The sequence below is a fragment of the Serinus canaria genome, chromosome 19, assembly GCF_022539315.1.
Source record: "Serinus canaria isolate serCan28SL12 chromosome 19, serCan2020, whole genome shotgun sequence".
NCBI lineage: Eukaryota > Metazoa > Chordata > Aves > Passeriformes > Fringillidae > Serinus > Serinus canaria.
The window spans coordinates 9997940-10019601 of record NC_066332.1 but is presented as its reverse complement, the minus strand read 5'-3'; the positions used below and the strand labels follow the sequence as shown (position 1 = coordinate 10019601).

At 49.8% G+C, this 21662-nt stretch overlaps 1 protein-coding gene across 2 annotated transcripts in view; it reads right to left on the bottom strand.

Annotated features, from left to right (window-relative positions):
• GALNT17 (polypeptide N-acetylgalactosaminyltransferase 17) overlaps positions 1–21662 on the bottom strand; it is a 230751-nt gene that overhangs the window by 3471 nt on the left and 205618 nt on the right. Inside the window, exons 7-10 of one of the 2 annotated variants that reach the window (XM_030232442.2) lie at positions 11697–11882; positions 8732–8869; positions 7041–7136; positions 1164–1331 (exon numbers count right to left, since the gene is read on the bottom strand). In XM_030232442.2, the coding sequence (XP_030088302.2) occupies positions 1164–1331; positions 7041–7136; positions 8732–8869; positions 11697–11882 (588 nt within the window). The remainder of the gene's footprint in view (positions 1–1163; positions 1332–7040; positions 7137–8731; positions 8870–11696; positions 11883–21662) is intronic. The other variant, XM_050981903.1, reaches the window with a different exon arrangement.

The window sequence follows — 21662 nt, the reverse complement described above, 5'->3', positions numbered from 1 at the left end:
TGCCACCACCCTGAGCCCCCTGGGATGGGACTGTGCCACCACCCTGAGCCCCCCGGGATGGGACTGTGCCACCACCCTGAGCCCCCCTGGGATGGGACTGTGCCACCACCCTGAGCCCCCCAGGGATGGGACTGTGCCACCACCCTGAGCCCCCCTGGGATGGGACTGTGCCACCACCCTGACACACAGGGTCAGCTCCTGCTCTGACTCTGGCAGTGGGGTTTTTTTGTTGTTTTTACTATTACATTTGTATTTTTCATTCTCCTAATAAAGAACTGTTATTCCTCTTCCCATATCTTTGCCTGAGAGCCCCTTAATTTCAAAATTCTAACAATTCAGAGGAGAGGGTTTACATTCTCCATTTCAGAGGAGTCTTCTGCCCTCCTTAGCACACAGCTGGCTTTTCAAACCAAGACAGTTTTTTACACTCTGCTTTGGGACAAAATGAATTTCACTCTTCATCCACAAGAAATGAAGGAATCTGGAAGTCATTGGCAGATCAGACACAACCAGATCCACCTTTCTGCTACCAGAAGGGAAAACTTTGATTAGAAATTGTCCTGAAATGCTGCCCTGATCCCTCTTAACCTCCTCCCTCTGCCCCAGGACCTGGAATTCACTGTGCCATGGCATCATTTCCCCTTTGTCCCACCCCATCCCACAGGCTGTGCCCCAGCCAGGCCTTGGGACACAGCAGAGGTGTGGCCACATTTCTCTTCTCAGAGAAAAGCAAGGCACTGCTTCCCAAGGATATTTCTGGGAATCCCAGCGAGGAACCTCAGAGAGAGATAAAACAATTCTTATCTCAATTGCTGCTCCTCTTGTTGTTCACAAGTAGAATGCATGGTGGAAGATTGTTTACCTGAAGGGAATTGGTAATTGGATTCTGGTGTGAGTGTTTTGATTCATTGGCCAGTTGAGTCCAGGTGTGTGTGTCAGGACTGTGGGCTGACAGTCACGAGATGCTGGCATTTGAGTTGAGTTGGGTGCTTGTGAAGATTCTGTTTAGATGTAGTGCAATATAATATAGAATAACAGAGTGTAATAAAGTAATTAAATCAATTAGCCTTCTGATATCCGTGGAGTCAGATGCGCTGTTTTCTCCCCTGTTAGGGGTTGCCTTTTCCCATGGAGAGGAGCCCCCAGGGCAGCCCCAGACACACCTGGATGAAGCTCCAGCGCTTGTGGAGGCTGCTCTTGACCTTGTCGCAGTCCAGCAGCTGCGGGAAGCGGCTCTTGCCCGTGTCCACCAAGCAGCGCGTGTCGGGCAGCAGCGTGGTGGTGCCCAGGGCCCCCAGGTGCAGGAAGCCCTCCCTGGTGTATCGAGCCAGCTGGGAACACACAGAGATTCCCTGTCAGTAAATGCTCCCAGGCTGTTCCAGCAGGGAATGTGGCAGCTGGAGAGCTGGCCACAGGGAACAGCAAAACACCACATCCTTCAAACTCGGCTCCTTTGGGGTTTGGGAACATTTTCCTCTCCCAAGCTCCTCAGTTTCCACACTTGCCAGGCAGGTCTGTCCAGGGTCGTGATGCAAACCTGCCCAGCCCTTTGGGAAAGCTGGGAGTTGTGTGGGAAAGCAGAAATTCCCTGTGAGTAAATGCTCCCAGGCTGCTCCAGCAGGGAATGTGGCACCTCTTGGAGAGCTGGCCAGAGGGAACAGCAGTTCTGAGCCAGTCCCACACGGCTGGGGTCAGCTGGGGGAGACTCACACATGGTCAAAACAAAGCCACAAGTGCCCATCTGCCCCAGGTCCTGTCCCAGGAACACGAGGAAAGCTCTGGTTGCTGTTCCAGCCTTTCCAAAGGAGTCCAGTCCCTCAGCACCTCAGAGCACCAGCATAGGGGGACAACCCAGAGCCCCTGGGAGCATTCTGTGGGGATGCACAGGGAAAGCAGAGCTGGAAGGAATAAATCCCAACTTTCTTTAAACTTAAACAGACTTTTATCCCTGCCTGGGTTTGGTTTTCTCCAGATGCAGGTGAGGAATTGAGACACAGGAAGGGGAAGGAATAATTCCAAGCCTTAAACCCCTCCTGGAGCAGACTCTTGCAGCCTCCTGGAACACTGTGGGATGGGGCAATGGATGGTTTTCCCTGGACTACAGATGGAGCCCTGCTGGGTGAGCCAGCCTTGGCTGGGTTGGTGCCTCTGGGTGCCTGGCACAGCCTCCAGGGCTCCAACCAGGCAGCAGCACCAGCCAGAGGGGCCAGAACTGGGATGGGAGCCTGGACCTGCCCTCAGGAAAGACCCAGGATTGCAGCTGGCCTGGCCATTCCCATGGGATCCAACTGCCCAGGGCTGCCAGGGGAGGCAGGATGTGAGCAGCAGGCAGGGGTGATGCCCCTGGGCACATCAGGCACACAAAGGACTCCTCCATTTCAAGGAGTGCCACCACAGTATTTCCCTAAACACATTTAAATTCTGGAGTGAGAAGAAAGGGACATCAGTGTCCTCCCTTTTATAGTTCAAGGGAAAGATCTCCACAGCTGCTTATTTAAATTATGAATCAGGCCATTATCCAGCAGACAAATAAGGAGGATTCAGCACGTTAATTAACTGAGCATATCTGTGACCCAGATGCCAAGGAAGAGGCAGTAAATCCCCCTGGGAGTTTGGGTTATCTGGGCTGCAATAATTAAACACTGAAATCAAGTTAAAGCAATGGAGCAGGGTCGGAGTGCAGCTCATGGGCCCAGACCCAGTCAGGGTGCCCGGCTCCCTTGGGCTGCTCCTGGCTCTGCTCCCCGGGGCTGCTGGAGTCACAGCCAGAGCGAAAATGGGGGTGTCAGAGCAGGCCCTGAGCTCCTCACATCTCCCTGATGTTCATCCACCACAGGAGGGTCAGGAGCAGCCCAAGCCCTGATCACAGAACCATGGAGTGGTTTGTGTTGGAAGGGACCTCAAAGCCCACCCAGTGCCACCCCTCCATGGCAGGGACACCTCCCACTGTCCCAGGCTGATCCAAGCCCTGTCCAGCCTGGCCTTGGGCACTGCCAGGGATCCAGGGGCAGCCCCAGCTGCTCTGGGCACCCTGTGCCAGGGCCTGCCCACCCTGCCAGGGAACAATTCCTAATTCCCAACATCCCATCTATTCCTGCCCTCTGGCAGTGGGAGCCATTCCCTGTGTCCTGTCCCTCCACCCCTTGTCCCCAGTCCCTCTCCAGCTCTCCTGGAGCCCCTTCAGGCCCTGGAATGTTGCAACAAGTTCACCCCAGAGGCTTCTCCTCTCCAGGTGAGCACCCCCAGCTCTTCTCTCAGCCTCTCCTCAGAGGACAGGTTAATTCCAAGCCCTAATTCCTCTTTTGTTATTCTGATCCTCTCCATAGTGAGCCAGGGGCCCCAACTCAGCCTGGGACAGGACAAGAAACAAGGGAAAGACCAAGATAAAGGACCAAAGGAAAGTAGTTTAAAACTATTCCCAAGCCAAGCATTTCCAAGTGGCTCAAACTGACGAGGTCTTTAACCCATTCACCAGTTTGAGTGGCCCAAAGCCACATCCCCAGGCAGAGGCACTGACAGCCCCAGCCCCTGGAACATCCTTCCATAAAACCTCTTCCAGGAAACTGCACCTGGCCACTTTCCACCTTCAGCTGTTCCTGGGAGCAATCCCAGCATCAATGGGGTTGGAAAATCCCTCCCAGCCTGTCGAGTCCCAGCTGTGCCTGATGCCCACCTTGTCCCCAGAGCACTGAGTGCCACTTCCAGCCCTTCCTTGGACACCTCCAGGGATGGGCACTCTAATTCCAATGCCTGGCTGCCCTTTCCAGGAAGGAATTTCCCCTAAATCCCCCCTGCCCCTCCCCTGGCCCAGCCTGAGGCCGTTCCCTCTCCTCCTGTCCCTGTTCCCTGGAGCACAGCCCAACCCCCCTGGCTGTCCCCTCCTGGCAGGAGTTGTGCAGAGCCACAAGGGCCCCCCTGAGCCTCCTTTGCTCCAGGCTGAGCCCCTTTCCAGCTCCCTCAGCTGCTCCAGGGCTGGGGCTGATCCCCCTCGGCAAAGCTGCCCCTCTAGTCCATCTCCTGTGGTTGTGATTTCTGGCTGGCTGCATCTCAGGGATGGCAGAAAGTTAATTAGACATCCCAGCACCTGGGAAATAAAAGCCTTGATGACCTTCATTGACTCTATTGGAAAATAATTTCGGGTTGTTTAGCTTCCCTTCTGCTCTGAGCAGAACATCAATTAGCAGCCATCAGTAAAACGTTCAGGATTTGCCTTTTACCACAATTTAATCTGATTAAAGGGTGCTGTTTCGTCACCCCTGCTCCTGCCGTGTCCCCCATGAGCTCAGTATTGATGGCTTTGTCCTCAACTTCTGCTGCTTAAATGGGCAAAACATATTTTATCCTATAATTAAATGAAATGCTCTACTGGGTGAACATTATCTTAAGTTTTATAGCATTATATTGCTTTCTATCACCTTAATATGTCACCGTAGCTGTGTCACTGCAATGAGCTATGGCTGCATTATTAGTGTAATACATCATTACAGCAAGGTGCTTCCATGAGGGATTGCCTCAAAGATGAAGCCATCAAGCAGGAAAAAAAACCCCATCAGCAGCCTCAATATAATTACAGGATAAAAGGATGATGATGGACTCTCAGAATGATTTGACCTGGAAGTGAATGGAAGCAGGGAGAACAGAAAGCTGAAGGGAAAATAAGGGGAAAATCCCCAAAATTGTACTCAGTGAGGGATGAGCGAGCAAAGGCAAGATCTCAGCTGCATTCAGAGCCACCACCCTGAACTGCATCCAGGCTGAGCTCAAATCCATGGGCAGTCACAGGAGAGAGCAGAAATTGGGCATGGGACACAAAATGTCCAGCATGGCCCAAATCCCTCCTGGCAGACCCAACATTCCCTCTCTCCCAGCTGGGCTGGGGACCCACAGCTGGGACTGGATTTAGGAAGAGGGAGAGCTTCCAAGGAGATCTCCTGGAGCACCCTGGTGTGGCAGCAGCAGGAGGCACAGCCCCACTGTCCCTCTGTCCTTGGGAGGTGACAGTGGCAGCAGGGACCCCACACCTGCCCCTCTCTCGTTGCTGCCAAGGCTGGCAGTGGAATAATTTATCTATTCTGAAATAAGGAATGTCTGGGGTGTCAGAATGTCTGGGATGGGCCCTGGGATGAAGGAGAGAAGGGGGGATTTTAGGACACCACGTGTGCTTTGGGATGTGAGCAACTCCACAGGAGCTCAACAACTCATTGAGGGGTTTCATGCACATACAAATAAATAAAAATTAAACATTATTATATATATATATATATAACCCAGAGTTTCCATTACTTCTAATTCCATTCCAAGCCATAAATTACAACCTGCAGCCCATTAATTAAACTGTTGTAGGGAAAGTCCCATTTCCTTCATGGTGCCACAAAGGCCATTTCAAAGCTTCTGCACTTGCTGATAGCTGCTGAAAACCAGCATTTTCCAGGAGTGTCACTAATTAGATGGATCAGGAAACAAAGGAACTGCCAAGAACTGGCTCTCAGCTGAGAGGGAAGGGACACTGCAGAGAGGGAAGACCAGGAAGGATGAAATGGGCAAGCTCCAGGCAGCCAGTAAAATTTGACTTCAGAACTTCAAGCAGGGAAAGAAAACATTGCTAAGCTAAATCCCAATAACACTGAGGGAAAAATAAATAACCTGTTCTCAGCCATTCCCCTAAAGCCCAGGGTCAGCAGGCAATGGCAGCCCCATCCGGTTTCTCCCACAGTAATGCACTCAGAGGCTCAGATTTCCAGCCACAAAGTGCAAAAGGCACTTGGTGCCATTTAAGAGAAAAATGGGGTTTTGAGCAAGAGCAGGTTCTGTTTAGCAGGGACTCCACCAGCCCAGGGACTGATCTCTGTTTAGGGCCAGGGTGACCCACAGTGGGATTTCCTCCACCCCACAGCTGGCTCCCAGCTCCTCCAGTTCCAGCCCAGGTGAGCTCTGGGATCCCTTAGTCCAGGGTGACTGTGGAGTGAGAACAGGATTTTTATGCTTTCCCATTCCTTGAACTGCACATTTTTTAGCTGAAAATAAACCTCCTTGAGCCTGCTGCGGCCCAGATGCTCCAAAACTTTTGGAGAGGCAGAAGGAGTGCTGGAAAACAAACTCCAGCCAAGCTGAAATGGCTCATTACCAGAGCACTAATTGTTTTCTTTACCCCATTAGTCTGGGTTTATTCTGCTGGTGGAAGAGAAGTAATCCCTCAATGGGTTGGGTTGGAAGGGATCTTAAAGATCATTTTTTTCCAACCTTCCATTCAACTCCCATCCAACCTGGCCTTGCGAGGGAAATAGTCAGATTGTGTCCATGATTATTGCTATTTACCTTTGTCTGGAAGATTTTATTTTAAGCTACAAATTTCAATTTTTTTGTTTGTTTCAAACTGCAAAAATCCCCACTTTCCAACATTTTCAATTCACAAAGGTTTCCAATTTCTTTCAAGGCTTTTCCTTGCAGCTCTGGCAGGATGATGGGAATCCAGAAAACACTGCAGGAGCAGCTGGGAAAACCCCCTGTGATATCCATGTTATAGGAGCTTCTTCAAGTTAGGTCTCATTAGCTCTCAGAGGTCCATAACACACCCGAGATAGCTCAGCTACCCATGGAGGCATAAAAATCAGTAGGATGGCTTCTGTTGGGGTGTTAAAAAAGTTTAGTAAGAGGCAAAATAACAAACAGAGAAAAACCAAGCTAGGTGTTAGGAGTTCTTGCTCTTAGTAAAACACCTTACAAAAGTGATTAGTTTCTTTATTCACTTCTTTTTCTAGTAAATTGCCTAAGCCTAAGCAAGGCTTTTAGGTTCTGTCCAATTAGCTATCCTGAAGTTTGAGGGGAAGTCCCCTCAGCCTATGAAGGAGCTTTTTCACCCAATCAAAATGAGAAACTTCTGAACTTCTTTCCTTTCTAAGGCGACAAAAGATAGTTTTATCACTCCCTCAACAAAAAAGCACATTCCTACATAGCCTAGGTGTTTTCAAGCCTGGAGAGCAAAGGCCACAGCCCGGGGCTGTGCCCTGGGTGCCCCCTGGCCCTGGCAATGCCAGCCTCACCTGCGGGCCCCAGCCATGGCACGGGTACAGGATTGCTGTGTGGTTCTCCTGCGGGCCCTGGTCCAGGCACACGTCCTTGGCCTTGTTGTTCCGCAGCTGGCAGGGAAAAGGGGCACAGTTAGGGGACAAAAGGGCACAGTTATGGCAGGAAAAGGGCAGAGAGAAGGGACAAAGATGGCAGAATGATGGCAGTAAAAGGGCAGAGTTACAGCAGTGAAGGGCAGAGTTAAGGCACAAAAATGGCAGAATTGTGGCACAAAAAGGGGCAAAGTTATGGCAGTAAAAGGGCAGAGCTAAGGCACAAAAATGGCAGAATTATGGCAGAAAAAGAGCCAAATTATGTCAGAAAAAAGGCAGAGTTATGGCACTAAAAGGGGCAAAGTTATGGCACTAAAAGGGGCAAAGTTAAGGCACAAAAATGGCAAAATTATGGCAGAAAAAGGGCAGAATTATGGCAGAAAAAGGGCAGAATTATCGCAGAAAAAAAGGCAGAGTTATGGCACAGATGGGGCAGAGTTATGGCAGGAAAAGGGCAGGGATAAGGCACACAAGGGGCAGAGTTATGGCACAAAAATTAGCAGAATTCTGGCAGAAAAAGGGTAACGTTGTGGCACAGAAGGGGCAGAGTTAAGGCACAAAAAAGGGCAGAGTTAAGGCCCTCTCTGATCAGAGAGAAGCAGGAAATGGGTGCTCAGCCCTCTGGACCCTCTCTGGCTCTCACTGCTGGGTCACCAGCAATAACCAGGCAAAGAAAACTTGCAGAGCACTAAACCTTTCTTTAAATCCAAGGCTAATAATTGGTTTTGTATAATAATCCCCATTCCAAGGAGCAGGGTCCCTGGCCACAGCTGGCTCTGTGGTCATGGGGGGTGGGGACAAACCCAGGTTTAGGCTGCCAGAAATCAATGCAGAACCCCTCAGATTTCAGTGAAATCTCAGAGTGCTCAATAAGGCAGGGAAAAAAGCCCAACTCAAATAAGGATCACCTTGGAATCATCAAATCCTTGTTCCAGCTGGGATTTTTCCCACCCCAAACTATTCTGAAATTTCATTTTCTATGAAAATAGAATCTTTTTTTGGAGGCTTTAGCTTGAAGGCCTTAAGTAACTTTGGTAACAAATCCTTTCTAAAATGAATAAAAATGAATAACCCATCTGGGGTGCCCAGGCTTTGAGGAGCCTGCTCCAAGTACCACCACTCCATCAATTCCATTGCAGCAGAGTATTTGTTATTAGTTCCCATAAATGACTCTTTCTATATTCCCAGAATGGTTTCAAAGCCAGCAGAGATTGAATTAAGTCCCCTTATTTTATCTTGTCCTTAAGCTGTTGTGACAAGGCACTGAATCCTCCAGAGACCTTGTCAGGAATTAGGCCGAGTTCAAGTCTCAGGGTTTTAGAAGATGCCTGTGTATTAAAAATACAAATACAGCTGCTTAATCCATGGAGTCAGTGGGAAATATGGATAATTTCTGTCAATTCACTAAGTGATGTATTAACATCTTTTACTTTATACAGTCAAGATCAGCAACAAATCCTCAAACTGGTTTTTAGAAGAAACTGGGAGCAGATTTATGCAAATTTAGATAATTACACAGAGAAAGTCAGTTTTGATTCAGACTCCTCTCCTTGGAGGCTGTTTCTCATCAGGGAGTGTAAATATTAGCAGGCTGAGCTAAGGGACTAAATTACCTCTCCATAAGCAATGGTGTTGTTGTATCTCCTCATTTCTGGGTAAACATGGTCCAGGTACCACTGGAAATTTTTACATTTCAGGCTCTTCCTCAAGGCTTTCCTCTCAGAAACATCCCCAATGTCAATCCCTGGATTCTGAAAAACAACAGGACATCACTGAATGGTCACACTTCCAAAAAAAGGTACAATGAAAGTATTTCCCTGAGCTTTGAGATCCTTTTCAAACTGCCTGTGGCTGAGGAATTCCAGGAGTTCTGGGATGTCCAGGGCTGAAACCATCTGAAGGAAGATGTGGCTTCCAGATGGGGACACTAAATTCTCTGCTGGGTTTTGAGGCCCCTTGCAATGGCCATGGGGTGATGCTGGACAGGCCCTCAGGGATTGTTTACAAAAGAGGAGCCAAAGAGAGGAGAAAAGGTTTGGAGGAAGGCTGGGAAACTGGGGAGTCTTCTCCCAGCTCTCCTGGGTTTGGATCCATCTGACAAAGACTGATCTGTATTTTTAAACGAGGTATTTTTAAAAGATTTCTCCTCCTGTTTGGGTTCTGAGGCACAGGTGTAGCAGCAAGTGGACATCAGGATTTGAAAAATGCAACCCCTGGCTGGGCACTGAGCACCAAACCCTTCCCTGACCCCACTGAGACACAGCCCAGAGGAAGGGAGGGGTAAAAGATGGGAAAAGAATGAAGGAAAGAGAGAAAGATTTAAGATTCAAATATAGCAGAGGCAGACAGCTGGGAATAAAGGATAAGAATTGCATCAGAAGAAAAGGTGAGGCTGAACCTCAGCAAAAGCTGTTGGCAGTTTGGGCAATTCCAGGGTGGAATGGTCTCCCTGGAGAGCCCCACTGCTCTGCAGGCACAGCTGGCCCTGAGCAATAACCCAGCAGGAGCTGGGAGCAGGGCTGGAGAGCTGCTGGTTCCACCATGGATCTGGGGCTAACGCAGCAGGGCAGCCAAAGGAGGCACACAGCCCCTTCTTCCTGCAGTGCCTGGGCTCCCACTCTGCTCCAGCTCCTGCTCTTGTCTTTCCCAGAGATCATTAAACACAACTGGGAAAGCAATTTTCCATTACAATGCTTGTAATGATCTCCTAATGAATTATTCACTCTGCTTTAGAAGAGACACCATTTCAGTGTGCCCCGGGTAGCTGAGAGGTAAAAATAAAGATGATTCAGTGGAGGGAGGCAGGACAGGCTGAGACCTGAGTGAGGGAGGTGGGGCTCAGAGCAGTCAGGCAGCACCTGGGATGGGCAGGGCAGGGATTTGCCTTGGCAACCCAAAAAAAAACTCAAATGGATTTTGGGGAACTCAGACCTATGGGGAATACATAAAAATCTCAAGTTGATTTTGGGTCACCCAGGCCTGTTCCCACCCCCAGTGCTGATCCATGTGATGCTGCCTTTCCCAAGCTCCACAGGATGGATTTTATTCCTTTCTGCAATGCTCCCAATCTGTTCCTGAGCAGGAGGATGATGCTTCACCTCTAAAAGGAAATCAGCCCAAGGATCAGGATTTCTCATCCTTGCCCATGAGCATTTGGATCTTGAAGCCTCTTTTTAAGATCCCCCAATTCCCTCAGTCCTGGAGGCAGCTCCCCCTGGAGTGGTGCCTGTCAGAACCAGAGCCCTCCTGCAGCTCCCTGGGAAAGCAGCTTTTCTTCCTTCTCCTTTTCTTTCTCCTTCTCCTTCTCCTTCTCCTCTTTCCATCACTATTCCTGTATTCCCCCACCCCCAGGACCACAACCCTGCAGCTCCTGGCCCTTCCCAGGCTGTTCCCCTGGGAGTGCAGCACAAAGCTGTGACTGCTGTGCCCCAAATGCCAGCAGCCCCCAGAGCTGCAGCAGCAGCTCAGGGTTTTGTGCTTTGCCCTTTTCCCAGGGGCCTGCAGCAGACACCAGCTGGGGGTGCTCCCTCAGCAGCTCCAGGGCTCAGCAGCTCTTTGAGCCTGGGCCAAGCAGGAATATTTTGTGTTCATTTTTAGCACCCAGAGGGGCTGGACACTTGTGGCACCACTCTGACCTCCCAGGGGAACTGGGCAGCCCCCATCTCAGAACTGCTCATCCCACCCATGGCCCAGGGGCATTGCTGCCTCCCCGTGCCCACCTCCCTGCTTCTGCCTGGCAGTGCCAGTGCAGGAATGGGCATTGATCCTGCCAGGGCTGCTCCAGGCACAGTTTGGAGCCAGGAACCAGGAGATGCTCTTGGCTTTCAAGATCAGACACAACCTGCAGGGAGGCAGAGCCCCAGCAGCAGCCTTGGACCTGCAGAAATCCCTCCTGGAGCCTGTAGAGCTTTCCCAGAAGTGCAGGGATTGATCCCTGTGCAGGATGTGTCCCTGGACATGCTCACCTGGTGGCACCTCGTGGTTTTCCAAAGATTCGCCAAGCTGTGAGGTGGCAGGATTTACACCAAAATTAATGTGTCAGATCCAAGAAAACCTGATGATTTCTGGGCAGAAATCAAAGGAACCACCAAAGCTCTTTAAGGAGAAGGTTTAAGAAGAAAGGAATCCCTTCTGTGAGCCACCAACCTCCAATCCTTTACCTTTAAACTTTCCAGCACTGGGAAAACAAACAGCCCCAGCCCCTGGGGAGCTCTGGGGGGGATCAGTGTCCATGAGCTGGGCTGGAAGTGACACAGGAATAAACCTGAGGCACTAACAATGCTGACTGCTATCAATAGTCTGTCTGCAGACAGGCTCCACCTGCAGAGCAGTGTCAGGACATCCCCTCACGCTGGGTAAACTCTCAGGGGGTAGATAAACACCACAGTCCAGGTTTAATTCTTAGAACCACACTAGAAAGGCTGTGGGGACAGCAGGAATCCCTGCCCAGCCTGCAGCTCGTGCAGCCGAGGGAGCTCTGCTGGGGCTGACACTGCGGGGTTAGGGCTGAGCTTAGGGACAGGAACTGCTCCAGAATTCAGGTTTTAAGGAGCAGGGGCCTTTGAGGGCAGGCTGTACCTCCAGGGGCAGGTTCCAGGCGATGTAGACGTGCCACTTGTAGTCGTCCATCCAGACCTCGGCCACGCGCAGCGCGTTGCGCTTGGTGTAGAAGCCGATGTTGTTGTTGTAGGGCTTCTTCTTGCGCTCGATGTGGGCCACCCTGGAGCAGGGCAGCACCTCCATGCTGCCCCCACACAGCCACACCTGCAACACAGCCACAGCCCCTCAGCACGGGCAGCACCCACGTGTCCTGGATTAGGGCAAATTTGGGAGAAATCCTCCACAGGGCCCCTCCAGAGAGCAAACCCACACAGCCCCTTACCCCAACTGGTTCAGGGAGGATTCCTGGGAGAGAAGTAGAAAGAACCTGTTTATTTAACAGGCACAGCACCCCCAGCACACAAAATGGACAGTCCTGGGTGACACCACTCTGTCACTGCTCTGACAAAGATGACAAACCCAGAAAGTCTCTCCTGGGGTGGTGGCTCTGTTCTCAGTCCCTCCAGCACTGGGGCAGCTGCTGCAGCCACAAGGTGCCAACCCTGGGTGTTTGCCAGGGCCCAGTCCAGAGCAGGCTCGAGGGGGTCCAGAAAAGGGAAAGGAAAAACAGTCCAGGGAAAGATTCAGACTGCTGAGCTAAACTGACTGATGAGCAGGAGCAAAAGCAGGAGCAAAGCAAAGAGCAAAGCCAAAAGCCAAAGCTGCACTGTGTACTGCCCTGTCTGTGTGTCCTGCCAGCCGTGGGGGAGCGGCTGAGAACAAAACTGTGAAAAGTGCATATATGGCTCCGCACAGATATTTACTATATGTATTTTGTTGTATTGATTAGTAGTGCTGTATTAACATTTTAATAGTATGGTAATGTAGTTTTGTAGTTAAAAGGTAACTTTTGTAGTTAAAATAGAAACTATGTATGTGAGATATTTTTTATAAGAAAGGAGTGAGGTACTCGCACCAGACAGCAGCCACAGGACACTGAAATCTTTCAGAGAAAGAGAATTTATTGCTCCATTATCAGAAGAAATGAACTTCTTCCTGCCTTGCTCAGCCCTGAAGATGCCGTCAGGATTCAGAGGAAGAAGCTGACACTGCCCAGACAGAATCCTGTGTGTGAATGGAATTGATGCACCATGGATGAGGTGTATGAATATGCAACAGGCTGTTGCTTTTAAGGGTTAATCCTCTGTTAACGTGGGTCCTTTTTCAGGTTTATTTTGCCCAGAAAAGGTACCCGGACTGTCCATAACTCTTTGTTTCTATTGTCTCATATTGTTCTAATCCAAATTGTTCAAATTATTATTATTCTAATTATATTACTATTTTTATAACCATTTTATTACAATTAAACTTTTAAAATTTTAAAAACAATTGATTGGTGTTTTTCACAAAACCAAAACAAAACTTCACTCCTCAGAGCCAGTCTTGAAGGCACAGAACATAATACACAGCACAATCAGAACACACCAATAATACAAGCATCACAACATTACCCTAGGACACCAGGGCAGGGAGAGAAAGGAGTTCTGAGCTCTCCACGTTATCTCATGATCCCCGTCTCATCCTGGCAGCAGAGCCCACTGCCAGGTGTGGCCTCTGCCCAGCACTGACTCACACAGGGGGCATTTGAGGGGTTGGAACTGCAGGATCTTTATGTCCCTTCCAAGCCAAACCACCCTTGGATTAACCTGTGCCCAAAGCTTTGGAGGGATCAGGTCTCTGCCTCACCCAGTGAAGGATCCAGTGCTGCGTTTCCCCCCAAATAAAAAGCATTAGTGACTGGAATAGCTCAAACAATTCCAGATCCCCTCCTGCAGAAGGGATGAGTCAGTGAAACATATGGCAGGAACAGATTTCTCCCACTTGAAAATGTTTGTTCATTATTGTTCTTCCACGGGCTGCTTCAAATTCCCTTCAATCCCAGTTTACAAGTTAATAAAATCTTGTAAGATCCTCTTTTGATCTCCCACACAGGGGATGTGCAGGAGGGCTTGCCATACCTGCCTTCCTCCCTGCCTATTTGTCAGAAGTTATTTACCTTCCAGACAGGACTCCAGGCCCTGGGCAGTCGCTCCAAAGCCACATTCCAAGCAGCCTGCTCTGCATGATCATTCTGCACAATTATTGGAACACCCAGCCTTTCTGGGATCCCTTCCAGGCTCACCACCTTTCCTCCCACCTGTGGGCCCTAATTTCCATGGAGCCTGCTGGATTCTCCCTTCCATCAGCACCAGGAGTCCCCATCCTGGAGCAGTGCCTGGTGTCACCTCCCTGGGGTGGCTGTGGCCCCTCCAGTGTGGGCACATGCCCAGGGGACAGCAGAGATACAGGAATGTGCCCCCTTGATGGAGTGACAAACTCTCTTTTGTCTCCTCAAATCCGAAAAAAGCCCAGAGGTTTTTCTCCTGTTAGGTAAAGACGCCTCATAGAACCTGGGGGACTTCACCTCAAACTTTAGGATAGCCAGTTGGACAGGAGCCCAAAAGTCCCATCTAAGCAATTAACTAGAAAGAGAACAAAGAAACTAATGGCTTTTGTGAGGTGTTTTACCAAAAGCAAGAGCCTCTTGCACCTGGCACAGGTTTTCTCTGTAAAGAGTTTTGTTATTTTGCCTTTTATTAAAACTTTTCTGTTTCTAGCGCAACCACAGAAGCCATCCTGCTGATTTTGTGCTTTCTAAGGTAGCTGAGCTGTCTTGGGTGTGATATAAATCTCCAAGAGCTTATGAGACCTGGCTCGAGGAGACCCTTATATCACAGAGAGGGGTGGCACAGCTAGGGGACACCTTCCCTCAGGACACCCCTGCTCCTCAGGCTGTTCCCTCCTGGATTGCTGCACAGCAAAACACCCGAGTGTGAAAAATGCCCATTTTATGGTTGGCTTCTCGCAAATATTAAAATGAATATTATATGTGTTATGTTAGAAAGTTATTCTGTATTAATTCTCTTTAGTAGTGTGTTAAATACAGTTTTAGGTTATAACATAATGTTAAAATAGAAACTATGCTATGTAGGATACTTTTTTAAAACAAAGGACTCGCAGTGAGACAGCAGCCACAGGACACTGAAATCTTTCAGAGAAAGAGAATTTATTGCTCCATTATCAGAAGAAATGAACTTCTTCCTGCCTTGCTCAGCCCTGGAGATGCCGTCAGGATTCAGAGGAAGAAGCTGACACTGCCCAGACAGAATCCTGTGTGTGAATGGAATTGATGCATCATGGATGAGGTGTATGAATATGCAACAGGCTGTTGCTTTTAAGGGTTAATCCTCTGTCAACATGTGCCCTTTTTCAGGCTTGTTTTGCCCAGAAAAGGTACCCAGACTGTCTGTAACTCTTTGCTTTTTATTGCCTCATATTATTCTAATCCAAATTGTCCAAATTATTATTACTCTAATTTTATTGCTATTTTTAAAACCATTTTATTATCATTAAACTTTTAAAATTTAAAATAACCAAGTGATTGGCATTTTTCACACTGAGCCTGTTGTATCAGCTGCTGCATAAAAGTGCAGAAAAAATCCCACTGTACTCCTGCTCTGTCATTTGACCTCTCAGAACACTTTAAAGACAATTTCATGCCCCAGAAAGGATTCAGAGCTGGTCTCTCAGACAGGGACCTGCCTGTCCCTCCCTGTCCCTCCCCTCCTCCTCCCACCCCAGCTAACTCAACAAGGTCCACTCAAGGTTTGCCACAGGCCACAGGCAAAGCAAATCAGAGCTGAACCAGGCAACCCCAGAAAAAAAACAGATATATTTTTAAAGGAATATTCCTAAGGCAGAAACTGCCTGTGTTTCTTGCCTGCTCAGTTCTTTAATTTCTCAACATCTTGGTGAAATAGAGGAACGAGCTCTGCCCTTAGGTGCTCCCAAGGCTGCTGGCCTCAACCACTACACTGAATAAATCTTCCAGTCCAGAGTGATCCCCAGCATTTCCTGGTTTTGTACTTTTGGGGATTTGCTAGGTTTTGTCCTGATTTAAAATCAGAATAATTCTTTTGAAACTACTAAAATCATAATTAATATGATTTTCCAGCAGCCCACCCTGAGTCACACCATTGCACTGTTACCCTCCTGAGCCTCAGTTACATAATTCATGTCAGCTCCCTTACACTTCAGGAGTATCTGTACAAACCACCTGGACATCCCCCCACTGGGATAACCTGGGTGAGGCAGAGAGTGGGCACTGAGCAAAGGGCACATCCACAGCCTGGTCCTGGAGATCAATACAAACTTAATTCAGGAGTTATCCAAGGAAAGACAATACATCTACCTCCTAAACAGAGCCTGAACTGTCATTATAAATTTTTAAAACTCCTGTTTTTATAAAGTATTTATAAATATTTCTGCTGGGAACAACAAGAACAAAGAGAGCTGTGACCCAGGAACGGCCAAGTCCCACTGGAATGTGTTCCAGGATCAGGAGCTGTTTGTTCCCCCGTGGCCCCACAGGGAATTTCTGCCCCTGCTGCACCCAAATGCAGGGGAAGAGCTGCACAGGGAGCTGGACCCGAGTGAATCCCCCATGGCTGTGGAGCTGTGCCTGCCCCACACGCTCAGAGCGAGGCCTCAGCCCTTCCCACGGCTCAGGGGCACAGAATTCCTTCTCCTGCTGCCCACAGGACACAGCCAGAAGAGCCCAGTGCATCCCAACAGCCAGCAGGAGGGCAGGCACTGCCCTGATGTGCCAGCCCTGACTTGACCCCATGGCACCCAGCCTGAGGGCAGGAGGGTCCTTGGGAACATTTGTGTCCCAGCTGAGCAGCCACTGATCCCAGCAAAGCCCTTTAGCACACAGAGCACCTTCCTGCTAAGGGATGTACTGGGTTTGTTACAGACACACAGTAGAATATTGGCTTTTTGCAATGTTAAAATGGATTTTATATGTGTGATGTTAAAGTAACTTTGTTATAAAGATATAGCTGTTATTTATTTCTGTTGTTAATTAAGCTTAGACCTGGCAGTGCAATAGCTGATATCAGTGTGCTTGTGTTAAAATGCCTGCTGGCATGGGATAACACCCAATGAACACAGGATGAGCACACCTGCACAGATGTGCCAACCAGCAGCACTCACTGCCAGAAGGCAGTGTGGGCCAGGGCCAAAGCTGAAGGTGATGATAAAAAAGGACTAAAACCACAACCAAGGAATACCCATGCTCTAGAAAGGTGGGTCCATGGAGCAGCCAGGCTAAACAGATCTTGGAACATGTAGGCTGGTCTGGGGAAAAGTTTACTGTGCATGAGGGTCTGTGAATATACAATGAGCTGAAGTAAAGGAAAAGGTATTTAAGGGATACCCATGAAGATAACTGTGTGGTCCTGGTTCAGTGCCAAGATGCACCTGGCCAGAATAACCTTTGCTCTGTGGTTCCTGTCTCCCGTTGTCATTTGTTAAACTTTTTACATTTCCACAGGAGAGTGAACAAGTTTTTCAGAGATTTTTTTATGGAATCATAGAATCCCAGAATGGTTTGGGCTGGAAGGGACCTCAAAGCCCACCCAGTGCCACCCCTGCCATGGCAGGGACACCTCCCACTGTCCCAGGCTGCTCCCAGCCCCATCCAGCCTGGCCTTGGGCACTGCCAGGGATCCAGGGGCAGCCCCAGCTGCTCTGGGCACCCTGTGCCAGGGCCTGCCCACCCTGCCAGGGAACAATTCCTAATTCCCAACATCCCATCCAGCCCTGCCCTCTGGCAGTGGGAGCCATTCCCTGTGTCCTGTCCCTCCACCCTTTGGAAATAGTCCCTCTCACACAAAGCCATGCCCTGAGGCTCAGGGTACAGTAACTCAGCAGGTTAAATATGATGAGCAAGGCTCCAGTTTTCTCTGTTGTCTGACATTCCCATTCCCACACAACAATTAAATTGCCACTCATTCACCCATGAAGTGATACAGAACTAAAATAGACCCAGTCCTCTCAGAAAATGAGGGTGAGTCAAAAACATCTCCATCAATCCACACACAGGAGGAATCAACCCTTGGGAAATGCTGGGATTTATAGATAGCCAGTTAACACCACACTCTAGTGAAGGAATCCCAGAGAAACAAACAGAAAACAAATCCATCACCTGCAGATCTTTGATGTGTTTTACAGAAAGCTGCTGGGGAATACACTTGTAATTCTTTTCCAAGGAAAATGTGACAGTGCTAAGGATTGAGCAAGGGAAAGCAGTGGTTTATCTTGGGTATGGAAATGCCCAAGCACAGCTGACACTGCACTGCTAAATCTGCTTCCCAGGATCTCTGACAAATGAGAGAAGGAGCCTCAGGGGGACCTTCTTGTTTTCTACCTGAAAGGAGTTTTGTCTTTGGTTGGAAGATGTAGCTGGTGGTGTGTGCTCTGTCCCCCTCTGTCAGAGCTGGGCAGTTCTCTGCTGTTCCTGGGGCAGGTTTCTTTATCTCTCCCACAGCCCATCCTCCCTCCAGGAGATCTCTGCTGTCCATGGCCACTGAGTGTCCCTGCAGGGCTGATCAAATCCCACCATCCCATGGGGAGATGCTCTGCCCAGGGGAGGAGCCAAGCATTCCTCCCTGGATCCAATCTGCCCTGGGAACAGCCCAGCAGCCTTTGCCCACTGCATTCCCAGAGGAGCAGCTTTCTGCTGCCCTGCATTCCCAGAGGGAGAGCAGGCCCATCTCCAGCAGCCCTGGAGCTGCAGAGGAAAACTCCCCCCTTGTGCAGGATTCCTGCTCCAGCAGAGCCACAGCTGGCACTGCAGGAGGGCTGAGCCCCCCTGGGATGGGACTGTGCCACCACCCTGAGCCCCCCTGGGATGGGACTGTGCCACCACCCTGAGCCCCCCTGGGATGGGACTGTGCCACCACCCTGAGCCCCCCTGGGATGGGACTGTGCCACCACCCTGAGCCCCCTGGGATGGGACTGTGCCACCACCCTGACACACAGGGTCAGCTCCTGCTCTGACTCTGGCAGTGGTTTGTTTTTGGTTTGTACTATTGCATTTGTATTTTTAGTTTTCCCAATAAAGAGCTGTTATTCCTCTTCCCATATCTTTGCCTGAGAGCCCCTTAATTTCAGAATTATAATAATTCAGAGGGAGGGGGTTTGCATTTTCCATTTCAAGGGAGGCTCCTGCCTTCCTCAGCAGACACCTGGCTGTTCTAACCCAGACAAGTTTTGAGACAGGTGGGGGTGGTCTCTTCTCCATTTGCCATTTGACAGGACAAGAAGGAAGGGCTTCAGCTTGTGCCAGGGGAGGCTGAGGGTGGCCATTGGGAAAATTCCTTCCCTGAAAGGGTTGTCAGTTGTTGGAACAGGCTGCCCAGGGCAGTGGTGGGATCACCATCCCTGAAGTCAGTGCCCTTTAAAATGTTCCAAACCCAGGTGGATGTGGCACGTTGGGACAGGCTCAGTGGTGGCCTTGGCACTGCTGGGGAATGGTTGGACTCAGAGGTCTTTTCCAAATTTCTGCTTCTCTGTGGCAGGCAAAATTTGGTTCTCACGAGGTGTCCTTGAGGCAGGCTGTGCTCCAGGGCTGGGATGAGCCAGCTTTGGTTCCAGTCACCCTCTGGCAGCACAGACAGAGCTGCTGGGGGGTGTGAGAGAGAGTTTGTGACACAGGTGAGACCTGAGAGCCTGCCAGGGCCAGCCCAGGACAGGGCTCAGCAGTGATGCTGTGGGGCAGCAGAGCCCCAGGGCATGCCCAGGGGGCTCCCAGCAGCACCAGCAGCTCCTGTGCAGCTGCCAGGCCTCAGATGCAAAGGGAAAGTTGCTTTTCCAGTGCTCTGGCAGAGCTGGGGGTGCCCACCTGGAGAAGAGAAAGCTCTGCAGAGACCTTAAAGCTCCTCTCAGTGCCTGAAGAGGCTCCAGGAGAGCTGGAGAGGGACTGGGGACAAGGCATGGAGGGACAGGACACAGGGAATGGCTTAAAAACCACAGAGGGCAGGGATGGATGGGATATGGGGAAGGAATTCCTGGCTGTGAGGGTGGGGAGGCCCAGAAAACAGTGGGGACAGTGACCACCCTGGGTCCTGGCCATGGTGTCCTGGCTGGAGCATGGTGTGACATCCATGGGGAGCACTGGCAGCTCCCATGAAACCCTGCCTTTATTTGCTCAGAGCTTAGCCAAATTTTAACTATTCAGACTGAAATCCACCCTGGGCCAGCTCGAGCTCTGCAGTTAATGCAAAGAGACAACATCGAATGGTGTCAGGACATGTCTGCAAGGGAAACTTTGAATCTCTCAATGCATTGTGACAGAAGGAAATGGGGGAAACTCTTCCCTAACTTTCATTCCACCCACTCCAGGGTTTTCAGCTAATAACTTCATCTCTGAGGTGATCAGCAACCCCCTGCCTGTATTAGCCATAGATTTCCCATTTAGCAGCTTTGCCTTATCTTTGCTCCCCTCTCTCCTTTGAAAAGTAACTTCCAAAGTTAGGGGGAAAACACAATTAGAGGGCAGCTGGAATAATTCAGAATGTACCAGCACAAAGGGCTAAATAATCAAACTGAGAAACAGCAGAAAAGGCAAGGAAAGAATAATTTCTCCTGGGAAGTTCTGAGGCACTTTATCTCTCCAAATTACTGCTTTTGTGGGAACAAACAGCATGCACAGCCACATTCCCATCCCTCCTGTTCCCACCTGGGCCATGCCCATCCCACATCCTCCAGGACACCAGGGGAGGAGGTTCCCAAGCCAAGCTCCTGCTGCCAGGAATGGGATGGAGAAGCTGCTGCCCAACCCCCTGTGCTCCCATTGTTTCCCTGGCACAAGGCTTGGAATGCAGCAGGGGGACACCCCTGTCCCAGCCAGCCTGCTCAGCCCCAGCTTTGGGAGACAACACCTCCCATCATGTCACTGTCACATTTTCTGAAAAATCCCTTTGCCAGGATTTCTTCTCCTGGGAAGCTGAGAAGCCTCAGAAAAGAATGAAAACAACAATTACGTGATTGATTCTCCTGTGTTTGCTGCTTTGGAATGTGGTCTGGAGACTGTTTACCAACAGGTCATTGTTTGATTGGTTTCATGTGAATTGTTTTTACTTAATGACCAATCACCATCAGCTGTGTCAGACTCTGAGGAGTCAGTCACGAGTTTGTCATCATCATTCTTGTTAAGCCTTCTGTCTGTACCCCTCTCTTTCTTTAGTATAGTTTTAGAATAGCATATAATGTAATGTAATGTAATATAATATATACTATATCAGCCTTCTGAGAACATGGAGTCAGATTCCTCATCTCTCACCTCATCCTGGGGACTCTCACAAACACCTCCCATCACCAGCTGGTGGGTGACCCTCCCATTCCATAACCCTCACATCCACCAGGCTGGCTGGTGTTTGGCATTTTTCATGGGTATATTTACACAGAGATGGGTGTTGGATCCTAAATCCAAACTGGAGTGCTCCTCCAGGCTCTGGGAGTGCCACTGGCTCCTGTCACCAGCCCAGCAGAGCTTCAGCAGTGGGGTCACATGGAGGGGAGCTGAGAAGCCACACACAGAGGGGAACAAGGGGAGGGAAATCAGGTGCCTTTGGGAACTCTGGAACTCTTGAGCCTTTGGGATCCCTGGAACTCTTGATCTCTGCAGTGGATGAGCACTCCAGGAAGAGGAAAATGTGGACTTTCACAGACCACATCATGCGTGGGGGTGTGGGGTTGGTCTCTGCCACCTCTGAGGCTCAGCAAGGTCACACCCAGCGCCACACCCAGAGCCAGGGGATGCAGAAACATTTCCAAGCACAGGGAACAAACGCTGTGGCACATTCCTGGCAGAAGCAGCAGCCCTGGCTGGACCCAGCCAAGCATCCTGCTGGAAATATGTTCAGTATTTTTACTGATGACATGGATGAGGGGATTGAGTCTTTCATTAATAAATTTGCAGAAGACACTGAGCTGGGAGCTGTGTCCATCTGTTGGAAGGCAGGAGGGCTCTGCAGAGAGACCTGGAATGGCTGGATTATTGGGCTGAGTCTAACAAGATGAAGTTTAACAAGTCCCAGTGCCCAGTCCTGCATTTTGGCC